The sequence below is a fragment of the Henckelia pumila genome, chromosome 2 (genome assembly GCF_033568475.1).
Source record: "Henckelia pumila isolate YLH828 chromosome 2, ASM3356847v2, whole genome shotgun sequence".
NCBI classification, from domain to species: domain Eukaryota; kingdom Viridiplantae; phylum Streptophyta; class Magnoliopsida; order Lamiales; family Gesneriaceae; genus Henckelia; species Henckelia pumila.
The window spans coordinates 100,531,946-100,549,997 of record NC_133121.1 but is presented as its reverse complement, the minus strand read 5'-3'; the positions used below and the strand labels follow the sequence as shown (position 1 = coordinate 100,549,997).

Genomic DNA, 18,052 nt, shown 5'->3' with positions numbered 1-18,052 from the left:
ACTTTTGAAATAAAAATTAATATTTTTTTAATAAGTAACTCAAACAATAAATCCATCTTCCAAAAATAAGTCAGTTGTTGTATTGTATATATAATCATTTTTTTAGGTATTTCTATATATAATCATTGGGTTCTTGGCCCAATAAAACATCTTATGGGTCACAGGCTCGATTATCAAGTGTTAGGCCCAATTGAGCTTAGATCCGCTATTTCTCCCCCGACTCGTCCAAATTACAACCAGAGTCTGAACCTGGGAACAAACGACGCAGCAAAAGGTGATTTTTATTTTTATTTTTCTCGATTTTTTTAGTTACATTCCCGTTTAATCCAAAGAATTCGGCAAAAGAATTGTTTTCAATTGATCTCCGGGTTCGATAATCAATCTCAATTGATTTGTGATTAATGCTTGTTAATGGGTTGCAGGTAAAATTGACGATGAAATGATTATTTTAAGAAATTCGATTCGTGTGGAAAATAAAAAATTTGGTAATGGTTTTCTTAACATAAATTCTGTAAAATTTGATGCCTTTTATATACTACCGCAGTACCGCTGATAATACTGGGTGTTTGTGGGGTTGCAGGAGGAGTGGCGTTCAATTTATGTCAGGAGTAAAAATTTAAGATTGATCTTCTGTATTATACTGATTATTAGTCAGTGCAAATGCTTCTGTTTAAAGCTCTAAAATTGGATGAATATTTCGTGCGATTCTACAGGAAACATTTTATCAATTTTCTGCATCTATGTGAAATTAAATTGGATAAAATTCAACAGTTTGTTCCGAAATTGTTATCATCCTCGAAAACGCCAAATGGTGCTTGTAGCTTATGGCTTTCAGTTATATTTTCTGATAGTATTGTAACTTCTGGTTAAGGATGGCTAGCAGCTCAGGTGTGGCAGGAGATCCAGTCCCGGCGTCATCCGTGTTGATGGCAGCTTCCAAGCACATTGGAACTAGGTGTCGTGGTGAAAATGTAGCATTTTTGAAGTGCAAGAAGGATGATCCTAACCCTGAGAAATGTCTTGACAAAGGACGTCAAGTTACACAATGTGTGCTTCACTTGTAAGTTTCTGGTTTACTAGAAATCTTTTATGCAGACAAAATCTTTATTTTTATATCAATCATGTCAGTGTGCGATGGGTATTTTTCTTTCTTAGTTTATTTACATCTGAGAATATTGCTCCTAGTTTAGGTAGGACTTTCTCTTTTCGATTGACTTGAAAACATCTAATTATAAGTTTCCTCAAAGTCATGGGAATATCAAGTAAAAAGATGACTTATCAGGTTAGTTTTTTTGTGGTAAATGAGGAGTCAAGATCTCTTTGGTTTAATTTGAGTACTGTTGACTGTCGTTGATAATGTGGAGTGTTTTGTGACTGGCTTGTGATAGTTGTAACGATGTGATTGGGCATTGCATTTGCCACTATGTATTTTCATGTTGGATATTGAGCTGATTGATTTTAATTAAATGTAAGTATGAGTTCGAAACTACTCATTCATGAAACTTTCTACTGTTCATTTTGCAAGATCCCCCACACCCCCCCCCCCCCCCCCCCAACTCCCCCTTTTTTTTTTTTTGTTGAAGGGATTCTAGAAGTTTTCAGTAGTTTTTATTTTTATAGTCTGGCATGATATAAGCTGTGCTTTTTCATTAGAAGTGATGTTCATGTTATTATCTGTCGAACAGTGTACATATGTTTGCTTGTGTAGTCTTACTAAAGGCATCCAATCCAACTCTTCAAATGTATTGTTGCTAAACTCTGATAATCAATATTTTGGATGAAATGCCAAGAAATTTTCAGATACAGGTCCCTGCTGAATTTTTGTGGGATTTTTTGTTCTCTTCATTTAGCTTATATTGGATGAAATGCTAAGAAATCAATTTTTCGAACACTATTTCTTTGAGTTTGCACTGAATTATTGGCAGGTATTTTGAATTTTTTTGTCCTTGGTATTGTGTTGTCTTGTCAAATACTGGCTTGTTGGAGAGTGACCCGTATCTAACATATATGACAATTTCTGGATGCCATTGATGAGATAAAGAAAGACCTTCTTGGGGAGTTTTTCGATGAGAATAATCTGCATTCTTTTTCAAAGTCTAGTAGATTGGCAACATGTGATTGAAATGCTTACGATGAAGTTTAGACTGAAGTAGGATTAAAATATGTAAAACGTTGCTCGAAACTCAACTTTTCTCTCCTCTTTATTCTCTGGCCGAATCTTATAAATGTCAAATCTTTTGCTTGTGCATTTATAGATTCACTGAATTTGTCTCTGCAGGCTGAGAGATCTTCATCAGAATTGCAACAAAGAATTAGATTCATATGCTGGGTGTATGTACTACCACACGAATGAATTCGATCTTTGTCGCAAAGAGCAAGCTGCGTTTGAGAAAGCCTGCCCCTTGTGATGGACATGACATATCCAATCTTTTGAACATAATAACTAGTTCTGCAACGAGCGGACGTTTTTCGATTCAATGTACTTGGAATTGGTCTTTTTCTTTGTTGTATGGTAAAGATTGCTTGCTGAAATTGCAGTTCTGTGTCGAGAAACGCTCTCTGTTTTGATGTCAAGACTCTTTATTCTCATCGCTTGGTTCAAGTTTAACGATGTTTCTTTCTTTTTTTTTTTGCTGCCTTTCTAAGTTGGTTTTCCAGTTTTTCGGCCAAAATGGCAAGATTACTATATTGTTGTTCATGATAATAATTCAAGGTTACGATAAAATTTAATCTATAAATCCACAAAATGTTTATAGGAACTATGTTTTAATTTATTGTTGTTTTTTAATCAAAATTTTGTAAAGAAAAACCCATAATCATTTTTAAAAAAACATTTTTCAAACACTATCTGAGTCTAATAATATTTTTTTATCGATCAATTTACGAATGCAAATTGGAGGGTAAAATTAGAAGTAGGTTGATAAATTTTAATATTATTTAAAATAATTATATTTTTGGGGTAAATTATGATTCATTTGGTGTAAATTTTTTTTTCATATCTTAATCTTTATTTGTATATATTTTTTCTAATACTAAGATATAGTTCCATATTATTATTATTATTATTATTATTATTATTATTATTATTATTTCCCTATATATAAAGAATATGCCCATTAGACACTATTTATTTTAACCAAAATTGCTCATATAGTCATATGTAATATAGATATTACATTTTTGTTTTTGTTTTTTTGTTATTTCGACATTTCAAATTGCAGTTTAGCCCCACAATAATTTTTAAAATTATGATATCCCTTAATAAAGATATGTGTTTCGAAAAAAATGTTATAAAATATTTTAGGAAGAATATCGAAGCATAGAAAAGTTTGCTAGAATTTTTTTTTTCATTTTCATTTTTAATCTTTATTAAATGTTTCGATAATGTTTTTTTTTTTTTGAAACATGTTTTGATAATGTTAGAAATTATTGATTAGCCTAGCAGACCGTGGGAAGCTGACGAATTTGATAATGAAAATGCATTAATAAAAAATAGATAAAATTGTTGTGAAAAGTAAAAATTTATGGTAAAAACTAAAAACTCTAAAACTTAAAATATATATCAAACCAAACACTTATAAAATCTTCTCTCTAAACTTGTGTTATTTCTTCACAAATGTTGAGGTCTATTTATAGATCCTCAATTGAGAAATGTCCAAAAATAAATATGTCATCCATTACATAATCAAAAATTAAAATATCATCACATCACCATCACAATAATTTTCAATCTAATTTTAATATATAATTTCCAATACTCCCCCTTGTGATGATGATCGTGATATTACGTGTTTGTATACTGCCTCTTTAAAAACCTTACTAGGAAAAACCCAGTGGGATAAAAACCATAGCAAGGAAAAAAGAGTGCAGCCACGTAAAGTCCCCCTCATGTTAATACGATCGATTCTTCACATACGCTGTAGATTTCGCATCCCAATATTATATATATGCTTTCTGAATATTGCCGTAGGAAGCTCCTTTGTGAAGAGATCTGATGAGTTCTCACTTGATTGAATGTAACAGATATCAATATCTTTATTCTTCTCAAGCTCTTGAGTGTAGGCAAAGAACTTTGGGGGGATATGTTTGGTTCTGTTACTTTTGATGTATCCTTCTTTCATTTGAGCAATACATGCATCATTATCTTCATACAGCGTCACGGGATTCTTGTTTACTGATAATCCACAAGAAGTTTGGATATGTTGTGTCATTGATTTTAGCCAAACACATTCACGACTTGCTTCATGTGGCGCAATAATCTCGGCGTGATTTGATGAAGTTGTTACTAGTGTTTGTTTCTGTGAATGCCAAAAAATTCCTGTGCCTCCACGAGTAAATACATATCCGGTTTGGGAACGTGCCTTATGTGGATCAGATAAATATTCAGCATCAGCATAACCAATGATACTTTTATTGGTGTCTTTTGAGTACAAAAGTCCCAAATCTGTCGTTCCTCATAGATAACGGAATATATGTTTAATTCCATTCCAGTGCCTCTTTGTTGGATATGAACTGAATCTTGCTAATAAATTTACAGCAAAAGATATATCAGGTCTAGTGCAATTTGCAAGATACATAAGGGCACCAATGTCACTTAGATATGGTACTTCTGGACCAAGAATAACTTCATAATCTTCACATGGACGAAATGGATCCTTTTCTATGTTTAATGATCTTACAACCATTGAAATACTTAATGGATTTGATTTATCCATATTAAAACGTTTAAGGATCTTTTTTGTATAATTTGTCTGGTGAACAAAAATTCCACATTCTTTTTGTTCAATTTGCAAACCCAAGCAATACTTGGTTTTTCCAAGATCCTTCATTTCGAATTCTTCTTTTAAGTACATCATAACTTCTTGAATTTCTTTATTTGTTCCAATGATATTTAAATCATCAACATATACAACAATAATTAACATCCGGATGTTGTTTTCTTGATGAAAACACAAGGGCATATTGGATCATTTACATATCCTTTTTTCATCAAGTGCTCACTTAGCCGATTATACCACATTCGGCCGGATTGCTTCAACCCATATAATGATCTTTGCAATATTACAGAATAAAATTCTCTGGGTTTTGAACTTTGTGTTTCAGAAATCTTAAATTCTTCAGGGATTTTCATGTATATATCACTATCAAGTGATCCGTATAAGTAAGCTGTAACAACATGCATAAGACACATTTTCAAATTTTCAGACACGGCCAAACTAATCAAATATCGAAATGTAATTGCATCCATAACAGGAGAATACATTTCTTCATAATCAATTCCAGGCCTTTGAGAAAAACCTTGTGCAACAAGTCTAGCTTTATATCTTGCTATTTCATTTTTCTCATTTCGCTTTCGAATAAAAACCCATCTGTATCCAACAGGTTTTACACCTTTAGGTGTGAGGACTATAGGTCCAAACACATTACGTTTATTTAGCGAATCCAATTCAACCTGGATGTCATCTTTCCATTTGCCCCAATCATGACGAGTTTTACATTCTCCAAAAAATTTTGGTTCATGATCCTTATTTTCATTTATGATGTCACATGCCACATTATAAGAAAATATCTCATCAATATCTTCTATATCTTTTTGGTTCCATATTTTTCCAGTATTAATATAATTGATAGAAATTTCATGATTCTCGTCAGTTTGTGGTTTTGACAGAATATTTTCATCATCAGGTGTTTCTTCTGGAACACCATTTTCTATTTTATGATCATCGTGTTTCTCTATGCCTTTTTTTTTTCCGAGGATTTTTATCCTTGTAACCGACTGGCCTTCCACGCTTCAAGCATTTTATGACATCATGAGTGTCTTCAATTTGTTTCTTTGGAATTTTAATTCGAGCAGGGACATTTACAACATGTATATATGATTTTGTTACCCCTTTTGTGTCTGCAAATGCATCTGGAATTTGATTTGCAATTCTTTGTAAGTGCACAATTTGTTGTACATCTTTCTTACATTGTTTGATCCTTGGATCCAAATGTAACAATGATGGTACATACCATGTGATTTTCTTTTCGATGTGTTTCTTTTCCCCCCCTAACATTGGGAAGATTTCTTCATTAAAATGACAATCAACAAAGCGTGCTGTAAACACATCGCCTATCTGAGGCTCAAGATATCGAATGATTGATGGGCTATCATAACCGATATAAATACCGATTTTTCTTTGAGGACCCATTTTTGATTGTTGAGGTGGTGCAATAGGCACATACACCATACATCTAAAAATTCTCAGATGAGAAATATTTGGTTCTTTACCAAGTGCAAGTTGCAATGGGGAGAATTTATGATATGCACTTGGTCTGATGCGAATTAATGCCGCAGCATGTAAAATTGCATGTCCCCATATAGAAATATGGAGTTTTGTTCTCATAATCATTGGTCTAGCAATCAGTTGTAGACGTTTAATCAATGATTCAGCTAATCTATTCTTTGTATGAACATGAGCAACATGATGTTCAACAGTAATTCCCATTGACATACAATAGTCATTGAAAGTTTGGGAAGTAAATTCTCCAGCATTATCAAGTCTTATTGTTTTGATTGTATAATCGAAAAATTGATTCCGCAATTTTATTATTTGAGCCATTAATCTTGCAAATGCCACATTCCGAGTTGACAATAAGCATACATGTGACCATTTGCTGGAGGCATCGATCAATGCCATAAAATATCAAAATGGTCCACATGGTAGATGAATTGGCCAACAAATATCACCCTGAATACGTTCAAGAAATATGAGTGATTCTGTTTGGATTTTAGCTGGTGATGGTCTTATAATAAGTTTTCCAAATGAACATGCTTTACATTGAAACTTATTATTCTGAAAGATCTTCTGGTCTTTCAATGGATGACCATGTGTATTTTCAATAATTTTTCGCATCATTATTGAACCAGGATGTCCAAATCGATCATGCCAATTGGTTAATATTGAAGAATTATTAACCACCATATTTGATTCGATTGACCTTATATTTGTATAATGCAATCCAGTAGGGAGCATTGATAATTTTTCAACCACATATTTCTTTCCTGATTTATATGTGGTAAGACACATATATTTTTTATTTCCATCAGTTATCGTCTCAGTATCATATCCATGAGAATATATGTCATTAAAACTCAACAAATTTCTTTTTGATTGTGGTGAATATAAAACATCATTTATCCAAAATTTTGTACCATTTGGTAACAAAAATTGTGCTTTACCACAACCTTCAATCAAGTCTACAGGACCTGATATGGTATTCACCATTGTTTTTGTTGATTTTATTTCCACGAAATATTGTTCATCTCGCAGAATAGTGTGCATTGTACCACTATCCGGTATGCAAATTTTCATGATATTATTTCCATGTTTGCTCATAGCATTTTCCATATCAAACTTCACAAAAATGCAATAAAGAAAAATTAAGTACAATACAAATGCAAAATATAACATGCTTTATAATACAAGAATGCATGAAAAATACAAATTTATTACAATCTAGTCCCACCAATCTTTTAATCAATGTCTTCGAAATCATTCAAAAAATCTGCAGCATTGAAATTAGTTGAACCAATTAAATGGTCACTATTTTTAATAAAATTGGTCTCTTTTCCTTTTCCCTTTGTCGATTCTTTATAGAGCTTACATAGGTGCTCAGGGGTTCGAAAAATATGTGACCAATGTCCTGGAGTGTCATATCTATAACAAACACTCTCAGATCTTTTTGAGTGATTTTCATTTTCACTCGTATTTTCATGCTGCCTTTTTGGTGGATGGTTCGTGACGTTCTTTTGAGATGAGTTATTGAAATAACTATCTCAATTATTTCCATATCCACGGCCACGACCACGACCGCGACCGCGATAATTTTTACGTCCACGTCCACGCCCACTTCCTCGACTTCATCCACGACCAAAATATTGTCTATGCCTTTGATTTTGGTTTTTATTTTTAATTACGACATTTGCTTCTGGAAATGCCGTTGAACCAGTGGGTCGGGATTGATGATTTCATACTAACAATTCGTTGTTCTTTTTCGCCACAAGAAGACATGCGATGAGTTCAGAATATCTCAAAAATCCACGCACTCTATACTGTTGTTGTAGAGTTATATTTGATGCGTGGAATGTGAAAAATGTTTTTTCAAGCATTTTCATCTCAGTAACAACATGCCCACAAAATTTCAATTGCGAGACTATTCGATACATCGCAGAATTGTAATCACTGACTTTTTTAAAGTTTTGAAATCTCAACGTATTTCATTCATCACGGGCGGTCGGGAATATAACTTCCCTTATATGCTCAAATCTTTCTTTCAGCCCTTTTCATAAAATCATTGGGTCTTTTTCTGTGAGATACTCACATTTAAATTCTTCATCAAGATGTCTACGTAAGAAAATCAAAGGCTTTGCCTTTTCTTGTGAGGATGATATATTATTTTCTTTGTTGGTATCACTTAGACCCAATGACTCAAGATGCATCTCTACATCGAGAGTCCATGACATATAATTCTTTCCAGTGATATCGAGCGCAACAAATTCAATCTTTGCCAAATTTGACATGGTGGTACTAGAAAAATAACAATGCATTTTATTAGTTAATTTCTATTAGTACGACAATACAAAATAATGGAATAACGAAGATTATAAGTGCGTGTACAAATAGAGAAAAAGTATGTGGTGAAAAATCGCTGGTGAGTACAAGACTCGTGAGCATGATGATCATAGTCGTTATGAAAAATAGCCTAATAAATGTCATCATCTTCATCTTTGAAAAATCGAGGAGAAATTATTTTGAGAGAAAGAGTGAATTTAATGTGATTGAAAATGAGTTTGAGTGAACATATTTATAGAACAAAAACTAGTCATTTGTTACCGTTGGGGGTAAGAAAAAAATCGAGTATGCGTTGAATAAAAATTTGTGATAATCATGTGATGCATATAATGATAATCATAATTAAATATACGCAATAAAATATATATCATATCACGTTATTATAAGGTCAGTGTCATAGACAGCCTCTTATATAATAACATGAAATTATACAAATATAATTAGAAAATAAAATTATTTAAGCAGTAATGTATAATCATATCACGTTATTATAAGGTCGGTGTCATAGACAGCCTCTTATATAATAACATGAAATTATACAAATATAATTACACAATAAAATTATATAAGCAGTAATGTATAATCATATCACGTATTATTTAAAAACCTTAGAAGCTTTTATATTTGTCGTATCCCTTACTGGGAGTGTGGGATGTCGTCTTAACATCCTCCCAGGATTTATAACAAGTTTTTTTTAAAAAAAAAACTTATTTTTTTATCATGTCTGATAATAACATGATATTATATATTAAATATATACACAACAAATAAATAAACAATAAAATAAATATACTTACTTGTTAAATATTTTTGTCTTTTCTTTGTGTTTTGGAGCGTCGGAAATTATAGAGAACCTTCGAGCGATCGTGCTGATAACGTGTTGTGAAAAGTAAAAATTTATGGTAAAAACTAAAAACTGTAAAACTCAAAATATATATCAAACCAAATACTTATAAAATCTTCTCTCTAAACTTGTGTTATTTTTTCACAAATTTTGAGGTCTATTTATAGATACTCAATTGAGAAATGTCCAAAAATAAATATGTCATCTATTATATAATCAAAAATTAAAATATCATCACATCACCATCACAATAATTTTCAATGTAATTTTAATATATAATTTTCAATAAAAATAATATATTTAGACATGAAAAGCTTATAAACTTTTTTTTTTAATTGTAAACATGAGTTACAAGTGACGATGAATTCTGCCGCCACAGGCGCTTCCCCGTCATGTTTTCCGATTTGCTTTTCTGTTTCTGATGGAAAAACTTAGAATTACAGGTTAATTGGCTCGAATTTTCTCTGGAACAGCTTGGATTCGATAAAGCTCCGGCCTTGAAAATCGTTGTTATTGTTCGGATTGGATCATTTGCACTACAGATGTCGCTTGGCAACAGGTTTCTGTTTCTAAACGGCGTCGTTTCGCATGCAGCCGCTCCTCCTCCTGCGACCACCGTACTTGAAGCTCACCCAGGTGCACTGCCTTCCACAAACAACACCTCACCTCACACTTTCAAGTTTCATGAATTCTTTGCAAATTTCTATTTGGCTGAAAGCTCTAGTTTATTGATGCATGTGTTTTTATTGTATTGCAGGTGCATACACGACGACCCGAACTCACAGAAATTGTTCTGAAATCTTATTTTGGGATAGACACTTGCAGAGACTAACAAATTCCTTCAAATTATTGCTAAGATCCAACCCTAAGTTTTTATTTGAAATGCCAGAAAATAATAAATGCTTGTTGGAGTTATCGAATCGGGCAATAACATGGGACTCTAAGATTCGATGCTTGATTGACAATTCAATGAGAAAAGCCACACCCTTTGTTTTGAATGAGAGGGAAAGTGGGGAGGAGGTTGCAATCACTATACTTGTGAGTGGAAATTCAGAGAATTTGAGTTGTTTGGAAGACGGCTTTGATGAGAGAAGGGTTTCTGATGTTTTGGATGTGCATGTCCATGTTGGTGCATATGTTTCACCGGTGTTTGGTGTTGGAGGTTATGGAGCACATTTGGCAGTTGTTGGTCGAGGAAGGGATTTGGCAAATGCAAAATATTCGGAATGGGTCAGGTAACCGTGTCCCCTCTTGTAAATCCGCTTTTATTTGGATTATCGTATGTTTTTATAGTAGTATGAATACTTGCAGTTACTTTATGTGTTTTTTATGCAGCGATTAATAATAGAGTTTTACCGGTAGGTTGAGGAAATCTTTGGAGAAGCTGAGGCCACCTTCGGTTACCGAACTTTTATTGTCAAATGATGGGGATCATATTTTGGAAGGGTGTTTGACAAATTTTTTTGTTGTATGTCGGAAGGTGAGATGTAAATGACAGGAATTACTTTCCCTTAATTTGAAGCTTTGGCTTACTATTATCAAATGCATGTGATCAGTCTTGGTAATTGTAGTACAAGCTGTATGTTTTAAAATAAGATCTACTTTTAATCTGTTCTATGGACATAAATTGGGACACCTTATTATCGTTTTAGTTGATGAATAGATTTCTCAAATTCTCAATTCGTTTGAGGTTATTTCTATTGACAATATCAAGGTTCGTCTATTAATGAGAATAACCTTACACTAAGCACGAGAGAGAATCTAATGATAGAGTGAAGACCTCGAGAACTGCAAATATATCTGAGCGGAGATTTAATGTTATTCATTGGCCTGTGGAGATATGTGTCTTCAGTTGGCTCTTAACATCAGAATTATTGGTAGATTTTGTAGTACATGAATGTGCACAGAAGATTTTCTCTAGTTATTAGTTAGAATTCTATGTGGTCATAGCCAATTATTTACTCATTAACGCTAACATGATTAAAATGTTCATCCGACTCCAGAGCATGGTTTTCCAAAAGTTAGATCCAATTCAGTATGTGGCATATAAAGAGATTTTACCCCCTTTCCCCCTTCAGTTAGTTTGTTGTTATATAGCTCTTTTTTATCAACATATAATTTCCTTTTAATGTCCTGTACATGGTAATAATATTATCATTTTGAGTGAAGTGCTTCAATGTAATTCTCATTTGTTGTAAGCGTCCCCTGCATCCACTTCGTAGTTGGACATTTATAAAAGATGGTCTCTTAGTACTTTCTTTGATTCTTGTATAGATATTTATCTGGTCATGCATTGTGATGAAACTTGCAGGATAAAGATTTTATTGGGACACCTCTTTTACATTTCAATATCAAGTTCACCCACAGGCCTAATCTTTTGTTTGTCATATACACATGATTAATGTGTTCAAATGTAAGATTTGTTACCACTGCTTTAAGTTTTGAATCGACAGGAGAAGGATGATGTCATTGATAATTCTGAGCAAAATGGCTTGCCAACTTCAAGTTCTTTTGAAGTTCAGACTACTCCACTTGGTGATGGTGTGCTTCCTGGAGTTATACGCCAAGTGATCAGAGAGTACATTTCTCGCATGCTCTTTCTACACTGAATCACAAGCGCATGCACAAATTTTCACCAGAAACTGTGGCAGTACTAAAACACTTTCCTTTCTCCTGATAAGAATGGTCAAAAGAAAAGGGGAGATATATTTTGTCTATCACTATAAACCTGATATTTGATGAAGGATTGTCCATTATCTCAAAGATTATGTTTTTCATTATTTATCAAGTTTGCTTGCATTAAAATTGTCACATTTTGCAGAATATGCTTGAAATTTGGAATTCCTTTTCGAGAAATTGCACCATCATGGTCACAACGCGAATTGTGGACTGAAGCATTCATTACAAGTAAGTTTTGTTCAGTCTATGGTTGACCAAGATTGATTATTCATAGAATAAATCTCTGTGACATTTCTTCTAGCTGTCTTTTGACACAATACTTTATGTCAATGGAATTTTCTCAACAAGAAAATTTAAAACCTTACCTTGTTAATCGCTGATTCGCTGTAGCCTGTAAAACCATTTTAAAATACCTAACAACTCTGGGTAGTGATATCTATTCAAGTTATCAGAAATGTATATTTTTGTTGCATACTTACATCATGAGTTATTTAGATTTTATAGAATTAGCATCATGTTTATTTTTTTTGTTTTTTTGGTAATTAAGTTTACCGCCATGTTTTGATGACAGATAGCCTTAGACTAATACAACATGTGGAAACAATCCAAATTCCTGGTACATGGAAGCATGTAGAATCAAAAACTTGGGAGGAGGTAACATGGGTGGAAAAACAATTTGAGGTTCGTGATCTTGTGGTGGAACCCAAGAATTCTTTGTTGTGGGGCAAAATTATTTTTCCTTACCTGAGGGGGTGTGAATTCCCGCCCCCGCCCCCGCCCCCGCTACTGCATATGCACTTGTCTGCAATCTTTTATTGCTAGTGAATGAATATAATTTGGAATTGCCATTAATTTTTGACGATTCTGGTGCTCTTTGTTCTGATATCAGGATGTTCCTGGGAGGATTACGTCAATCATCCAGGTAAAATACGTAGCTTACATATTTGTTTTCACCATCATTTATTACATAGTAGGTTTCTATGTTTACTGCGTGTGGTTTGCTAATAATGTATGTGTTTTATATTCCCCCGGCTAAAGTTTGGATACCTTTGTGCAAGAGTGAGTGACTAAATTCTTATAATTCCATGTGACTATGCACAAACGATGTTCACATATTTTCGCGAAAATGTACAATTGGCCTACCCATAAACGTGGAATTTAAAAGTTATGTCCGAGCTCTTTGAAAACCCGAGTTGTCGATTTTGATCTTCTCCGTCATGTTTGTGTACCCATTTTGCAGAGGAATGTTATGGAACAAGCTGGCGTTGAAGCATTTCCAGTAGTTTCATTTGAGGATGGATAGCCTCTTTTGCTACTTCGCAGCATTCAGTTGAATTGAAACTGTTTTGAGTTTCAACGATGGGGAGTTAAGAGTTAAGAGTTTCATGTGGCATGCTTTGTGAAACAATTTCTTTTTCTTTTCAATGAGGAAAAATGGATTTGAATTAAATAATTTGAGATATAAGAAGAAACCTCGTGTTTATTTTGCATAAAACTTATATTATTGAAATGACTTAACATAAATTTATTATTAAACTATTTTTTTCTTTTTTCGAAATTTCTTTTATATCATATGAATATTTTTTGTTTTGTTTTTTTAACTAAACACTTTTAGACATCCTCGTATAAATTAATTAATATTTAATAAACTTATGCTAAGTTCTTAGTAAGATTAAATATAGAGAAATTTTATCTATGACGACGATTTTCACTCCCTGTATATTCATTAAATATAAGTCAAGAAAGTGAAGGCCAATATTTAGGAGAAAAAAAGTTAAACTGTTCAAAGCAGTCTCATGCATGCTCATAAGTTATTCTCTATCGTGTATTAATAAGATTAGTATTGAAAAAACGTCAAAATATATCTAACTTTACATTTTACAAATTTTTTTTTCTCAATTTAATTGTGTGTTTTTTTTTTTTTTTTTTTTATCACAAATGAAGACCTATTTATAGATCCACATTTTATATTAGTCCAAAAATTAATTTATCATCATCTACATCATCACACACTAATTTTCAACATTTTACAACTCAATATTCAACATTCAACTTTAAATAATAATATTAATAATAACATTATTTCAACACTCCCCCTTGTGATGATGACCGTGATATGATGACTGTATTTTTTACGTGTTTTATACTGACTCGTTAAAAACCTTACTAGAAAAAACTTATTGGGATAAAAACTATAGTAAGGAAAAAAGAGTGCAGCTACGTAAACTTCCCCTCATGTCAACACGAACGATTCTTCACATATTGCGTAGATTGCGCATCCCAATGTTATATATATGTTTTCTGAATATTGTCGTAGGAAGTGCCTTTGTGAAGATATCTGATGAGTTCTCACTTGATTGAATGTAACATATATCAATATCTTTGTTCTTTTCAAGTTCTTGAGTGTAGGCAAAGAACTTTGGGGGATATGTTTGGTTCTATCACTTTTGATGTATCCTTCTTTCATTTGAGCAATACATGCAACATTATCTTCATACAGCATCACAGGCTTCTTGTCTACTGATAATCCACAAGAAGTTTGGATATGTTGTGTCATTGATTTTAGCCAAACACATTCACGACTTGCTTCATGTAGCGCAATAATCTCGGCGTGATTTGATGAAGTTGTTACGAGTGTTTGTTTCTGTGAACGCCAAGAAATTGCAGTGCCTCCACGAGTAAATACATATCCGGTTTGGGAACACGCCTTATGTAGATCAGATAAATATCCACCATCAGCATAACCAATGATACTTTGATTAGTGTCTTTTGAGTACAAAAGTCCCAAATCTGTCGTTCCTCGTAAATAACGAAATATATGTTTAATTTCGTTCCAGTGCCTCTTTGTTGGATATGAGCTGAATCTTGCCAATAAATTTACAGCAAAAGATATATCAGGTTTAGTGCAATTTGCAAGATACATAAGGGCACCAATGATACTTAGATATGATACTTCTGGACCAAGAATAACTTCATCATCTTCACATGGACGAAATGGATCTTTTTCTATATTTAATGATCTAACAACCATTGGAGTACTTAATGGATTTGATTTATCCATATTAAAACGTTTAAGGACTTTTTCTGTATAATTTATCTGGTGAACAAAAATTCCACATTCTTTTTGTTCGATTTGCAAACCCAGACAATACTTGGTTTTTCCAAGATCCTTCATTTCGAATTCTTCCTTCAAGTATATCATAACTTCTTGAATTTTCTTATTCGTTCCAATGATGTTTAAATCTTCAACATATACAACAATAATTACACATCCGAATGTTGTTTTCTTGATGAAAACACAAGGGCATATTGGATCATTTACATATCCCTTTTTCATCAAGTGCTCACTTAGCCGATTATACCATATTCGGCCAGATTGCTTCAAACCATATAATGATATTTGCAATTTCACAAAATAAAATTCTCTGGGTTTTGAACTTTGTGCTTTAGACATCTTAAATCCTTCAGGGGGTTTCATGTATATATCACTATCAAGTGATCTGTATAAGTAAGCTGTAACAACATTCATAAGACACATTTCCAAATTTTCAGATACTGCCAAACTTATCAAATATCGAAACGTAATTGCATCCATAACAGGATAATACGTTTCTGCATAATCAATTCCAGGCCTTTGAGAAAAACCTTGTGCAACAAGTCTAGGTTTATATCTTACTATTTCATTTTTCTCATTTTGCTTTCGAATAAAAACCCATTTGTATCCAAAAGGTTTTACACCTTCCGGTGTAAGGACTATAGATCCAAAAACATTACGTTTATTTAGCGAATCCAATTCAATCTGGATGACATCTTTCCATTTTTTCCAATCATGCCGAGTTTTACATTCACCAAAAGATTTTGGTTCATGATCTTCATTCTCATTTATGATGTCACATGTCACATTATAAGAAAATATTTCATCAATATCTTCTATATCTTTTCGGTTCCATATTTTTTCAGTATTAATATAATTGATAGAGATTTCACGATTCTCGTCAGTTTGTGGTTCTGACAGAACATTTTCATCATCAGGTGTTTCTTCTAGAACACCATTTTTGTGATCATCGTGTTTCTTTATGACTTTTCTTTTTCGAGGATTTTTATCTTTGGAACCGACTGACCTTCCACGCTTCAAGCGTTTTATGACATCATGAGTGTCTTCAATTTGTTTCTTTGGCATTTCAATTCGAGCAGGGGCATTTACAGCAGGTATGTATGATTTTGTTACCCCTTTTGTGTGCAAATGCATCTGGCATTTGATTTGCTATTCTTTGCAAATGCACAATTTGTTGTACATCTTTTTCACATTGTTTGGTCCTTGGATCCAAATATAACAATGATGGTACATACCATGTGATTTTTTTTAATGTGTTTCTTTTCTCCCCCTAACATTGGGAAGATTTCTTCATTAAAATGACAATCAGCAAAACGTGCTGTAAACACATCGCCTGTCTGAGGCTCAAGATATCGAATGATTGATGAGCTATCATAGCCGATATAAATACCGATTTTTCTTTGGGGATCCATTTTTGATCGTTGAGGTGGTGCAATAGGTACATACACCATACATCCAAAAAATTCTCAGATGAGAAATATCTGGTTATTTATCAAATGCAAGCTGCAATGGGGAGAATTTATGATATGCACTTGGTCTGATGCGAATTAATGCCGCAACATGTAAAATTGCATGTCCCCATATAGAAATAGGGAGTTTTGTTCTCATAATCATTGGTCTTGCAATCAGTTGTAGACGTTTAATCAATGATTCAGCTAATCCATTATGTGTATGAACATGAGCAACATAATATTCAACAGTAATTTCCATTTACATACAATAGTCATTGAAAGTTTGGGAAGTAAATTCCCCAGCATTATCAAGTCTTATTTTATTGATTGTATAATCGGAAAATTGATTTTGCAATTTTATTATTTGAGTCTTTAATCTTGCAAATGCCACATTCCAAGTTGACAATAAGCATACATGTGACCATCTGCTAGAGGCATCGATCAATACCATAAAATATCGAAATGGTTCACATGGTGGATGAATTGGCCCACAAATATCACCCTGAATACGTTCAAGAAATATGGGTGATTCTGTTTGGATTTTAGCTGGCGATGGTCTTATAATAAGTTTTCCAAGAGAATATGTTTTACATTGAAATTTATTATTCTGAAAGATCTACTGGTCTTTCAATGGATGACCATGTGTATTTTCAATAATTTTTCGCATCATTATTGAACAAGGATGTCCCAATCGATCATGCCAATTGGTTAATATTGAAAACTATTAACTATCATATTTGATTCGATTGGCCTTATATGTGTATAATGCAATACAGTAGGGAACATTAATAATTTTTCAACCACATATTTATTTCCTGATTTATATGTGGTAAGACACATATATTTTTGATTTCTATAAGTTATCGTCTCAGTATCATACCCATGAGAATATATGTCATTAAAACTCAACAAATTTTTTTTGTTTGTGGTGAATATAAAACATCATTTATCAAAAATTTTGTACCATTAGGTAACAAAAAATGTGTTTTTCGACAACCTTCAATCAAGTCTACAAGACCTGATATTGTATTCACTATTGTTTTTGTTGGTTTTAATTTCAAGAAATATCTTTTATCTCGGAGAATAGTGTGCGTTGCACCACTATCAGATATGCAAACTTCCATGGGATTATTTTCTTGTTTAGCTTTGCTCATACCGTTTTTCATTTTGAACTTCAAAAGGAAATATGCAATAAAGAAAATTAATGACATTATATGAAAAATATAACATGTTTCATAATACAAAAATACATGAAAAATACAGTATGCTACATTTTAATCCCACCAATATATTAATCAATGTCCTCGAAATCATTTGAAAAATTAGCAGCATCGAAATGAGCTGAACC

General features: G+C 32.8%; 2 protein-coding genes across 4 annotated transcripts; both read left to right on the top strand.

Annotated features, from left to right (window-relative positions):
* Nucleotides 1-202: 202 nt before the first annotated feature.
* LOC140883990 (NADH dehydrogenase [ubiquinone] 1 alpha subcomplex subunit 8-B-like) lies at nt 203-2,629 on the top strand. 3 transcript variants are annotated; one of them, XM_073290639.1, is made up of 4 exons: nt 203-274; nt 423-485; nt 872-1,060; nt 2,279-2,629. In XM_073290639.1, exons 3-4 carry the CDS (start codon nt 873-875, stop codon nt 2,406-2,408), a joined length of 318 nt encoding a protein of 105 aa, XP_073146740.1. In that variant the 5' UTR covers nt 203-274; nt 423-485; nt 872; the 3' UTR covers nt 2,409-2,629. The 3 variants fall into 3 exon arrangements, with proteins under 3 accessions (XP_073146740.1, XP_073146739.1, XP_073146738.1); XM_073290638.1 differs by lacking the exon at nt 423-485 and having other exon boundaries at nt 232-274; XM_073290637.1 differs by lacking the exons at nt 203-274; nt 423-485 and adding an exon at nt 299-422.
* A 7,184-nt stretch (nt 2,630-9,813) lies between these two features.
* LOC140881955 (uncharacterized) lies at nt 9,814-13,656 on the top strand. The gene is made up of 8 exons (XM_073287644.1): nt 9,814-10,095; nt 10,217-10,694; nt 10,822-10,939; nt 11,913-12,037; nt 12,281-12,366; nt 12,710-12,819; nt 13,028-13,060; nt 13,379-13,656. The coding sequence occupies exons 1-8, from the start codon at nt 10,002-10,004 to the stop codon at nt 13,439-13,441; spliced, it is 1,107 nt and encodes a 368-aa protein (XP_073143745.1). The 5' UTR covers nt 9,814-10,001; the 3' UTR covers nt 13,442-13,656.
* The last annotated feature ends 4,396 nt before the right edge of the window (nt 13,657-18,052 follow it).